This window comes from Nannospalax galili, unplaced genomic scaffold, assembly GCF_000622305.1.
Source record: "Nannospalax galili isolate Female #2095 unplaced genomic scaffold, S.galili_v1.0 scaffold117, whole genome shotgun sequence".
NCBI classification, from domain to species: Eukaryota; Metazoa; Chordata; class Mammalia; order Rodentia; family Spalacidae; genus Nannospalax; species Nannospalax galili.
Window position 1 is genome coordinate 382,528 of NW_008341422.1, and position 13,157 is coordinate 395,684.

General features: G+C 38.2%; 1 protein-coding gene across 1 annotated transcript in view; it reads right to left on the reverse strand.

Moving 5' to 3' along the window:
• Positions 1-13,157, reverse strand: part of Adam10 (ADAM metallopeptidase domain 10) — a 151,238-nt gene that overhangs the window by 30,289 nt on the left and 107,792 nt on the right. Inside the window, exons 8-9 of the mRNA XM_017799089.2 lie at positions 11,485-11,577; positions 8,239-8,422 (exon numbers count right to left, since the gene is read on the reverse strand). Of these exons, the coding sequence (XP_017654578.1) occupies positions 8,239-8,422; positions 11,485-11,577 (277 nt within the window). The remainder of the gene's footprint in view (positions 1-8,238; positions 8,423-11,484; positions 11,578-13,157) is intronic.

Consider the following 13,157-nt stretch of genomic DNA (forward strand, 5'->3'; position numbering starts at 1 on the left):
GGGAGAAAACAGTAGATGACTTATGAATATTTGATCTTCTCTGAACTATTCTCTTTCTATGTTTGGAAGTGAGTCCTAAGTACTACATCATTCTAGGAACTAGGAAATACAAATTGATAAGTACTCTGTAACAATTACACTCCACATGTTCATTTCAAGCAAATAATAAATTAATACCCTGACTCAGTGAAGACTTGTCATGTGAAACTGGTCCAAAGCAAGGCCTGCCAAACTTGAACTAGGCACAGAGGACTCCACACTGCACATCTTTAACAGTTAAAAAGGAAAAAAAAAAAAAAAAAAAAAAAAAAAAAAAAAGTAAATAGGCATATTTTTAAAATTCTGTATTTTTAAGATCTAGCTAACTTAAGGAAAAATCATATACAAGTTTGACTATATTCTTCTGAAAACTAGTCTTTGTAATTTATATATTGCTTAGCTTCTTAACTGTTCTTAATTTTAATGAGTATTGCTTCAAGTTTAGTATTAATTATATAATATATAATAGCATATGTTGGAGTAACAAACTTATACAGAAAGATACTTGATTTAATTTTGTAAATTATGGTTTTAAAATACTGCAACTAGTTTTGGTATCCAGAATTTCAATTAGTGATGAGATAGCTATACTCAGCTAAATTCTAACTCAAGCTCAGTCACTACTTTATATTATAAATTTAGGATTTTGCTGCAGAGTCACACAGAAATAAAAATTATGAATAAAAATGAGAGGAGTAAAAATGTTTTCATTCAAATCCAAAGCAGTAACTAACCTAGGCAAGCGGAGGCTCTGTTCAGCTGACTAATAACAATGATGGGTTAGATAGAGCGGGAACAGAGCAAACCTGAACAAGCCAGAAAACACACATCTCACAGGTGTGTTAGAAAGGCTAAACAAATGACATGGAACAAAGCAAAGAACCTGGCTACCTAACTGCAACAGTTTCCTTGTGCTTGGGAGGCTGCAGCAGGAAGATCACAAGTTCAAGCTCAGCCAGGCTACATGGAAAGACCTCCACCTCAGAAAAACAAAATACTTTGTTAAACCTGGGTTTGGAGAGATGGCTCAGTAGTTAGAGCACTGACTGCTCTTGCAGAGGACCTGGGTTTGGTTCCCAGCACCCATATGGCAGCTAACAACCCTCTATAACTCCAGTTCCAGGGGATGCGATGCCCTCTTCTGACTTCTGCAGGCACTGCACAACATGAGTGCACTTGCATACATGCAGGCAACACACTCATGCTCATAAAATTTAAAAAAAATTTTTAAATTAATATTTTTTGGTGTTGTTTGAGACAGGGTCTCCCTGTAGCCCCAGTTGGCCTGGAACTCACTATGTAGACCAGGCTGGCCTTGAACTCACAGAGATCCATCTGCCTCTCCCTCCTGAGTGCTAGGGTTAAAGGCATTATGCCTTTAAAAAATATTTATTATCTTTATTTTATGTGTATGTGTGTACTGTCTTCAGGTAAGTGCACCTGTATAGTGCTGTGCCCATGGATGCCAGAAGAGGGCATCAGATTCCCCAGAACTAGAGTTATAGATAGTTGTTAGTTGTCATGTGTGTGCTAGGAATCAAACCTTGGTCTTCTCCAAGAGCAGCCAGTGCTCGTAACTTCTGAGTCATCTCTCCAGCTCCAGAAACCATTATTTTAAAGGAAGGGAGTTTTAAATAAGACTGAGGATGTTTGAAGAGGCCATAAAGAAACATTTTTAACATTACTTAAAAATACACATATAATATATATGTATATATGTATGTATGTATGTATGTATGTATACATATATAGATTAAAATGAGTTACACCACATGGGATGATAATCTTCTCCCTAAGGGCCATAGACTATCCAACAAAACCCCCAGTGCCAGGCATGGAAAACCTCCCTTCAAGTTGTTCGTTGTACATATATGGGGGGGGTGTGGAGGGAACACCCAAGAGATTCTCAAAACAATATAGGCTATTGCTTCTTGCCTTTGGCTACCTCCCAGAACTTGAAGGTAAGACCCTATTGCTGAAGATACCACAAACTTCAGACACAGAACTTGGAGCAATCAAGCTAGAACTGACTTACAAGCCTCTTCTTGAGAACTTATGCTCATAGCATTGGAAGGTACTATGCAAGCTGCCAAGGGAGAAAAGCAATCAACAGTGCCAGCTATAAAGCCTATGAACCACAAGGACCAGCCCAGCAAGTTATCCTCAGCAGTGCTATAGCAGCCACTTTGATCTTGGGGAACAATTGAACTTAAGGCCCATCAATGGGAAGGAAAATCCATGCCTAGCACTGTAAACCTAGCCAATGACCCAAGGCCAGAGACCTTAGAGTACCTAGTACTCATAGACCTTAGACCTACTACTGTCATTTTCTAAATCAACATAATTTCTAACTGTATTCTAAATACTTATTCTTATACCTATAGCTAAGCGTAGGTCTTATCCTTCATCAAAGAAGCTTCTTTTTGTAGATGGAGACTATTACAAAGATACACAATCAGTTAAAATGCAAAGAATAAGTGATCGTGGGGTGCCCAAGCTCAATTAGTATCACAATGAACCCCTATAACTAAGGTTCAGGGAACACTATAGAAGATGTGGGGGCAGGGCAGTTGGAGAGAAGGAAATTATAATATAGTACTACAGTACTATAAAATTCTCAAAAAAAGATTTAAAAATTTAAGTTTAAAAGAGAAATCATATTTTAGTCTCTTGAATCAAATGATAATCTGCCTAACACTGATCTGTTCTTATAAAGGAAAAAACTTTATAGTAATCTTTCCTGGGTTCTGTTTTGACTTTTCTCCCCCTGGTGATGGAGATCAAACCCTAGACCTTGTGCATAATAGGCAAGGGCTCTACCACTGAACTATACCCCTGCCCATCCTGTCAGCTTTATGTTAAGACAGCCTTTGTTTGGGAACCATGCTCCTTTTTGATGGCTCCATTATAGACAGTAATTTTAAATGGGAATCTTCAAATCAACTCAGTTCCTTCTTAGCCAGATAATGGAGATGAGGAGGCGATACTGTTTTAGTGATCAAAAAAAAAAAAAACTAAAGCAGCATTCAACTACAAGATAGTTTTAAATAAGAATAGAGCATTTGGCTAGTATACATGTGGTCCTAGGTTCAATTCCCAGTATCACGAAAGAAAGAAAAAAATAAAAAAAGACTAAAAAAAAAGGACTCAAATACAAGAAATTTACTATTAAAATATTTCAACTTTCACTGATTTTCCTACATGAACTGGATAATAAAGAGGCCTACAGTTTACACTCTGAGTACATATTCTATGATAATTAACCATCAGACACAGCAAAATTCTACCACCATATTTTTGAATAGTGAAATACTTTTGGAATTCAATGAACTTTTAAACAAATTGCACAACAGAATAAGGGTTAACAAAGATTAATTAGGCCAAATGAAAATAAAGATTCAGAAACACTAAGAGATTATAAACTGAATAAATCAGCCATGAAATGTTAAGAAACAACAAAATAGTGAACATTATTAAGGCAGAAACTAACCTAAGCATAACCTAATAAAGAAAAGCAGATAAAACCCAGTCTCTAAGCTCTTAGTCCACTGCTATTCCCACTGTCCCATGACAATTACTCAAAGAGATGCTGAAATACAGCCGAGCACTGGTGTATAACTTTCTCTCCCATAAGAACAAAGGAAATGGATTCCAACAAAATATATCCTCTACTAAGAAACAGGCACCATTTCCAGTTCTTGTTAGAAATATTTGAGGAGAAGGCCAGGACAGTAACAGTAAGAGCACCAGAGGGAGAAGGTCAGGATATTAATAGTAAGTACAGTACAGCAGCTATCTCAGTGATGACTGCCTGGAGTCAAAGGGTCCAGAAGCCAGATTCTGTTCTACCTCAGTCATGCCACACCATGTTGGTCACAAAATTTCCATATCTGAAGAATAAAGAGAATAACACGTACACCTTGAAAAGACACTTCAGTGAAAAGACAATAAGGTAGACTACACATCTAATATTCCTTATAAAATAAAATGTAAGTCAAATGCAAAAGTAGTTCAACTAGTGAGGAGGAAGCTGCTGGTGTTATTTCAAGGCAGGGACCCTATACTAAGGCAGCTGAGTCAAAGGAACAAAGATCCTTTCCTCCCTACTGTGGCCTCTAATCTCCTGTCTCTGCCTAACCCCTCTGCAACAGCTCTTAGTAAAAGCTTTCTAAGACCTAGAGCTGTGGGTTTAAAATCAAGTTAGAGGGTGTTTGATGCCTGAAACAAAGGGAAAAGCTTGTAACATTGAAAGAAAAAAAGGAGCAAGAAGAGAAAAACAGGGACAGAAGGTTGAAAGAAAAGAGTCCTATTTTTCCATTCTGACTGCTCAATCATCTATCTTTGCTCATGATAAGATCAGGAAGTATCTGCTTCAAAGTACAAAGAGTCTAAGGACAAAAACACAAGAAACAGGTCACAGTTTTCAATCCACAACTCTATCAACAGTTACTTTAGCAGAAGGTACAACTTCACAGGTGACAGCTCAGCTATCACAAACTTCTAGGCATAAACATTAAATGTGCCTAAACCCAAAGCCCCACCTAATCATAAGAAAAACATCAGATTCCAACCCAGGAACATCCTACAAAACAAGCAACTGGTAGGGAGGGCGGGGATATGGCAACTTTCCATAGCATTCACTTAATTTTTCTATAAACCTAAAATCTGTTCCAAAGAAAATAAAGCTTGTTTTTAAAAATGAAGCAGTTGCATACATGAAAGACAAAGTTGGTCAAGCTCCTGCAGTTCCTCCCTACTCTTGGCTTTTGGAGATAGGGTCTTGCTATGTAGTCTGGGCTGGCAGTGAACTCATATTTCTATCAGGATTACAGGCATGTACCACCATGCCCAGCTTTCCACTGCATTCTTAATGAGCAAAGTCTGTAACTGTAAATGCAAAATGGTAGCAAGTTCTCAGTTTGAAATCCTCTCCTCGCTTCTTCTGGAGGTATTTGGTGACAAACTTTACAAAGTAGCTTGCAGATTCTTGTTCTCATACTTTGGTATGCAGCTCTATCTTCTGTAGGCTTGTTCAAAACCCACAAAGTCCTATACCCAGGGTTTCTCATCATAGGTGGAGGCTGTGAACTATGCATATACAGATGCTGCTAGCAATGGTCCTCACTCACCATGAGAACCATTTACTTATTTAAGACTGTCTGGAAAATATGCAAAGAAAAATTGAATGAACCCCCAAGTTTTTATAGTATTCACTAATAAATAGGGAAAAATAGTCATTAACTTTGTGAAAAAATTTTCCAAGTTTGGTTCCATTCCACTGAGGCCAAGGAACGTCTGACTAGCCAGGATGGATACTATTACAAAGTTCCAGAACTGGTCAACTACAGAGAATAAGTGTCTGTGAGATGATTAACCCTAAGTAACATATCTTCAATGCAACCTCTGTATATAGGATGAATGTACCTCTCGACTATCCAAAGAAGTTTCCTTATACAGCAGATGGTGATTAACACAGAAACTCACAACTGGCCAATGTACAGAGAACAAGAGGCCACAGAGTGCTTATTGCTGAACAGAATATCTATTTCAAATCTCTGTCTCCCAAGGCTCAGGGATGGTTGCAGAAAAGAAACAAACAAACAAAAAGAGCCAGAGGGGGTGGATGACCACAAAGAAAAAGAGTGTTCGACAGACATCTGGTCAGATATTCATATGAGCTCTCAGCAACTGTGACAGCATGCTCAAGTCCCATGTAAACTCAAACCAGACAAAATCCTAGCATAGTCATGAGGAAATACTTAAGAAAACGCAACCCAACCTAAGAAACTTTTGGCAATTGATGGCTACTAGGAGGGGGAGAAACAGTGTTTTACAGGGATGGGATTCTTGGTGGGCCCAGTGGACATAACCAAACTGAAGGACATTTGGGGACACGAGTCAAACTCTATAGGCCATATTATATATAAGAGAGTACATCAAATTGGGTGAGGGGCAGTTGGGGGAGGTGTGGATAGGGGAAGGACTTCTAAATCCCTATATTGCATGAAAATCGTAAAAATTCAATAAAAAATAAAATTTTTTTAAGTTCCTTTTTAGGGGCTGGAGAGAGAGTTCAGCGATTAAGAGCACTGACTGCACTTACAGAGGAGCCAAATTCAACTCCCAGCACCCACATAGTGGCTAACAACCGTCTACAATTCCAGTTTCAGAGGAATCCAATGCCTTCTGCTGACCTCCGTGGGCACTGCATGACATAGGTATACTACACATTCGTACACATAAAATAAGTAAAATATTTAAAAAATAAAAAAGTTCCTTTTTAAAGACATACAAAAGTGAACAAGATAGAATGGTATGTACCTGTAATCTCAGCACTCAGGAGACAGAAGCAGGAACACTGAACTGAGCTACCCGGCAAGACCATGCTGTAACGCTTCCTCTCCCCACTCACCAAATAATAATACAACAGGAAGTCCAAGAAAAGTCAAATATATTCCTTAATTTAAAAAAAAAATCCTATCAGTCTTGGCCAAAGCCATTTTTGTATCTACAAAAGTTAAAACAGAAATTAAAAGTAGCATACCTGAACAAAAAAAAAACCCAACTATTTGACTGGGAAAGGGGTTTAAAAGTATAGCAGTTATACAATGTGAACACCGAAAGGGGTGTGCTGAACAACCAATGATACTGCAGCAAAAACAGTACAACTTACTGTAACAGACAGAAACTAAAGCAAACACTAACATGTAGTCCACAACATAAATATGTACCCTTCTGACATGAATTGAGTGCACTTCACAACACGGAAGAAAAAAAAGGCACTGAAGATAAAAATAAGGGGATCTATTGTTGGCTTCACGACTTTAAATGTGTTCAATAATCAAAGAATAAACTGACAAGAATGGTAATATAAAAATGTGCCTTACACTAGGTAAAGGAAAAGCCAATTTCTTTAAATAAAAATGAAGCCAGGCATAGTTATAGTCACACAGCTTTAGTTTGAGCACTCAGGAGGCACAGGCAGTAAGGGCTCTGTGAGACTGGGGTCAGCCTCATCTGTACAGTGAGTTCTAGGCCAGCTCGGGCTACAGAGAGACCCTGCCTCAAAAATTTATTAATTAACTAATTAATTAACTAGAAATGAAAGCATAGAAAGGAGAAATCACTGTTTCAAAGTTTACAGACAACCCACCAAACTACAGGGCCAAATTTATAACTAAGGAATCTGAGGTCCTCCCCTTTCAGTTAATTAGTGCATATCTCTATTTACCTCTATAAGCAACAGCTCCCTCCGCCCCACTGTAACAGGAAGGGGGCTATTACATCGTAGCCTTCTTAATAACTGTAGTTTGGGGGTAAGATGGAGACCCCAGTCACCACAGTGGGCCAAACAGTGATGCCAGAATAGCTATGTGTGGCACCTGGCCTCTGGCCTAGACTGCTTTTCAGGCACACTAAAGATAAAATTATAAAAAGAGCCGGGCGTGGTGGCGCACACCTTTAATCCCAGCACTCGGGAAACAGAACTCTGTGAGTTCGAGGCCAGCCTGGTCTCCACAGCAAATCCAGGCCAGCTAGAGCTACAGGGAGACCCTGTCTCAAAAAGACCGGAAAAAAAAAAAAAAAAGGTATAAAAAGGAGGGTTTTCTTCTCTTTCTACCTGCTGCTTCTGAGCAGCTTCCCTGTTATTTCTTTCACTACAGAACAGAAAACAAGAACATAGCGTTGCTTTCTCCTTTTGACAAAGCAAAAGCATAGTTTTCCCCTTCTGACTTTTAGGCACTATTTTAAGGAGGAAAAAGAAAAATATTAGTAGCACTTATCTTTTGTGGAAAAACTTATGTTTCCTTTTTATAGTTTCACAAGTACTACTGCTTCGCATAAGATTATTTCAGCTCTTGAATCCAAAAATGTCAGGGTGTTGCCCATAGTCCTCTTTTTTTATTTTCACTTACTTATTTGAGACGACATCTATGTAGTCCAGGCTGGCCTTGAACTTAGAATCCTCCCGACTCAGTCAAGTGTGCACCACCACCACACCAACTCCTGTATTCTTTTCAAAATAAAAAGCTCTTCATCTACTTTGCTATCTGCATTATGCTCATGCATCTTGCCTAAGTTGAATTATGTAAATTAAACTACTATACAGGCATCATTTTCTCCTACACTTGGTAAAACTCAACCTTCCCCGAAACTTGCATTTTCTTCCAAGTATTAAAATATTGTTAGACAATCTACCTGAAGGTGCTCCAACCCATGCCAGACCAAGAACACCATCATCAAAATCTCGGTCTGTGAATACATAGGCCAAACAGTAGTCATCATGATTCTGCTCAGAGTTCAATTCCAGAAACTTCTCCACGCCAATATTTGGGAAACGGAAAGGATTTGAAGGATCCTTTTCATCAGAGGTGGTATTGATCTAAAATCCAAAAGAAAAATTTAAATAACCAATTACTGCTACTGGTCTTACTCCACCCACCTCCTTCCACATCTGGACAATGTGCTCCTGGGTTCTCAGTGTTCCCAGTGTCCACAGTCCTGAACCGGTCACAAAAGTCACAAAAAAACAATTGAAAAGAAAAAAAGAAAAGCAGAGTCGGGGAAATCGAAATTGAAGTTGTTAAATTTCTTAGAAAGGGTTTGCCAGATTCTCAAACACTGAAGACTTGAACAAGTTTTATTCTCAAAAGCTCTAATAACTCAAATACGTGAGCAAGTCTTCAGTGCTAAGCTCCACACATGGTGACAGGCATAGACATAAAACCTAGTAATTCAGCTAATTACTAGAACATAAATAAGTATGGAACCCAAGACTGAGTTCATCACATCTCCCTGGTTCTCCTGGCCTAGACAGCAGATGAATTAAACGCAACTAACTGCCAGCTGATTTGTTTTCCCCTGAATGGGGCAGGAACCGAGTTCTGCTTTCCAGTCACTTCTCCTACCACTTGAAGCTAAGCTCCTGCAGATTCTGTTAACTGACACTTAGTGCCTATTTTCCTCTGTAGTGCCTCCTAATGTGAAGAATATTCAACACCAGATCATGACTAAACAAAGCTTTCATTTATCAACTCCTGCTTTCTTTCACAGACAGACCAGCCTGTTTTCTGAAGGCCTAGAATAGTTTGAATGCCCCCAGGAAATTATGTCCAAAATTTGATAACAGATTTTAAAAGGTTACATATGAAAATAAATGTTTTCCTAGGCAAACATCTGTCTATCTGAAAACACTGGTAGATGTAACTAATACAACAGGAACTACAGGTCCTGAGGACCGGCACCCTCCAAAAAGCAATAGGCTCAGAAGCAGGATAAAAACCACTGCAAGCAATCAGGTAAGGATATATACACTAGGACATCTGGTTGATCTATCAATTCATTCCATACATTTGGTTATAGTCATTTAATACAAAATGATTAAAAATCAGGCAAGTATATATTACAATAACCCATGCTTAAAGACATGCTCTGGTAGTTTTTATCCACTACACACGGAAATAAAATTTCTGACACTGTAACACTGACTAAAATTAAAAACTGCAACTAAATTTTAGTTACCTATATTTAAAATGAGTAGTTAATATTTAAGTGTTACTGACAGAATATAAATTTTAATTTAATGAGTCATATAATCTGCAACACATGAGATTTAAATTAAAACTTTAATCTCAGTTAAGACTGTCAGCTGCCACACTCTTCACTGACACATTTCTTCATCATACCAATAGCTGTACTAAACACTAGCTTTCCCCAAAGTTGTTCAGACACTCACTACTTTCCACTTTATTGTTCTGCCTACTAAATAGCAATACCTAAACCTCTTACTACATTTACTTTCTCAATTAAGAAGTTATATGTCTTTAAGAATTGATTGTTTTATTCTTGAGGCTGGAGAGATGGCTCAATGGTTAAGAACACTGCTTGTTCTTGCAAAGGACCTAGGTTCGAATACCAGCACCTACATGGCAGCTAACAACTGTCCATAACTCCAGTCCCAGGGGATCCAACAGCCTCTTCTGACCTCCGTGGGCAATGCACGACACGGGTGCACTTACCTATATGCAGATAATACACGAATACACATAAAAATTTTTTTAATTAAATTTTTTTAAAAAGCTTTTTTTTAAAAAAAAGAATTGAGTTTTTCTTATCATATAAATCATATTGTACCTTAAGACAAATCAATTTGAGATTTAATTATACTGCCTTTAAAACTGAGGACCACATCTAGCTATATTTTTAGATATATGTACTAAGCATTTCTAGGATATGGTTTTTAACTAGTCAATCATGTTTTGAAGATATGAAAACAAAGAAACACTTTGACAAGTATTTTTCTAAAAGGTAAATTTTTTACAACTCTGGTATATTCAGTTTAAAAATTTTGAATCTTAAAAGATATACATGTAATTTTAAAATTCAGAAAATTATTGAAATAACCTTATTTGTCAGTGATTCCATACTAATTTACATATAAATTACAACAGTCATTTGGTGCCCTGTGGCTCTGATGAGCATTTCTCAAAAATTGTTGAGCAGGTTTTTAGAGTCACATGTGATGTTAACACAGAAAAGAATTCCATGGTCCAATTAATCTAGAGAAGTAGATTCTTCTTTCCTGGAGGACTTCTCAAAACCTGAGATGTGATACTGTGAGCTATGACTTTTCAACATTGCAGGATTGTTTTTCCAACTTCTACTTTTACTTAAACACTATGTATTCTCCCTCTCCCCTAGAATGACAAACGGGACACACCAAAAACAACAATGCACAAGGTAAACCTTACAAAATGGAACAGCTGAAGGGGAAAATCAAGCAATGTGCCTCTGAGTTACTGAAGGGACAGGGCTCTCTTAATGGCATGTTAACAGGGCAGAAAGCAATATTACTTTACCTCTACATTTACCTCTAGGTTAATGACCTATAGAGTAGGTTCTTAGGGCATGGAAAGCAACATACATTTTCAACGATGTGTGTATCTCTGTGTGTGTGTCTGTCTGTCTGTCTGTCTGTGCATGCAGGTGGAGGCCAGAAGTTGACATCAAGGTGTCTTCCTCTATTTTGTTTTTTGAGACAGGGTCTCCCACCGAACCTGAGGCTCATTGATTTGACTAGGCTGGCTTGCCAGTAAACCCCATGGATTAGCCCATCTCGCTCTGCCCTGGGGTTACAGACAAGTACTGTCATGCCTTGCTTTTACATGGGTGCTGGGGAGCTGAACACAGGTCTTCATGTTTGGTCACAAGGCACTTTACAAACTGAGTCATCTCCTCAGACCATAAATTTAACTCTTAAATTATTAAGAGTTCTCGTGTGTGTGTGTGTGTGTGTGTGTGTGTGTGTAAATGGTAAAAGATAAGCAGCAAGAGATGTGATATAAATTATGTTATTTAATACATAAATATGAAGCAATAAGCAAGCTTTCTTTTCTGTAAACGCGGCACTTAGTACTTTTTAATGTCTTTATTGAAGTTCCTTACTCTTATGCGCTTCACCATGAAGCTGATGTTACGGATTCCGGAGAAGTCTGTAGTCTGGTAAATTGTATCAATCGCTTTAACATGACTGGATATCTAGCAATTAAAAACAAACAAAACATTTTATGTAATGTTAAAATACAAAAAGAGATTACAGATTTCTCTTTGCAACATCAAGAATTATTCCACTGAATTTAAATATTAAAATGTATACATCATATATGGAACAGAATTGAAAAAAAGTAAGGTAGGGCAGAGAGTGGATACTCTGTGTCTTTTCCAGGCTCTGGCCAATCAATCACTCAATCAATCTACACTTCTCCTTCAGTCCTATTGATAATTATTTCTTCCATCCAGTCTACAGTGTCATACCCCGACGCCTTTCCATTTGCTGTTTCCTTAATGTCTACAATATCTTCCTCTTGTAGTTGTTTTTGAGACAGGGTCTCACTATGTAGCCCTGGCTGACCTGGAATGCACTCTGTAGACCAGGCTTGTCTCAAACTCACTGAGATCTGCTTGACTCTAGCTCTGAGTGCTGGGATTAAAAGCGTGCAAGAAACATCAGGCTTAAAATGTCTGTATTTGTTGTTACAACTCAGACATTTTCTCTCTAAGAACCCCAATAATGGTGTCAGGACAGTCAGTCATTAACTGTCATCCTTCCTTGACTTCACCTTTCTGTTGCTGTACTAGCGCATGATGGGCAAGCTTTGCTGATCACCTTTTTTAGGGGCTGTTATTCTGGTGAACAAATTCAAGAAAGTTCCTATAAATTGACAGAGGTTTATTCTACTGGGAGAGTAGAGAAGGGAGATGGTCCAAACATAAAAGATAATATAATTGGCTAAGTTCTAAAGGAAGATAAACACAGCGATAGGGCACAAAGGACATTTATTTACTTAGCTGACTCCCAACTCAGCACTCTGCAGACAGTCTTCCCAAATTCATTTACAAAAACCACCCTGGCTACCACTTGTGTGGAGACACTTAAGAACACTTTCAAAAGTTGTGATCAGCCGCGTGTGGTGGCACACATCTTTAGTCCCAGCACTGGGGAGGCAGAGGCAGGGGATCTCTGTGAGTTCGAGGCCAGCTCTATCTTCCGCAAATGGTGATCTAAAGGGTAACTTTTCTTCATTCCCGACCCCAAACCTTAGTGAATATTCAAGAACATTGTTTCTCTTCTAAACTCTGGATATTTAAGAACACCAATGTCTCTCTTTCTCTTGACATTGTTTCTCTACTGAATCTTTTCCCTCTTCCTGGGAACTTGTCAATACACCCTATTCTTTCATTATTTCCCAAATTACAGGTTATTGTATTGTTTCTATTATCTCTATTTCTTAAAATCTTCACTGCTCATTTCCACCACTGCAATGGATTCAACATATGGTGTTCAACCATGGTACCTCCACCCTCTCAGTCTTAAATCCTTGTGAGCCAAAAATTAATTCAACAAACCCTCAGATAGGTATCTTCAACACTAAAGAAATTTTGAAGGGTACCCTCAAAATATATTTCATAATGATTAAAAAGACTTAACTGGCCAGGTCTACTCTGGAGGGAGAGGCAGGTGGATCTCTGTGAGTTCCATCCTGGTCTACAGAGATTCCAGGTCAGCCAGAGCTACAAAGGAAGACCCTGTCTCATTTGGAAAAAAAAAAAAAAAAAGC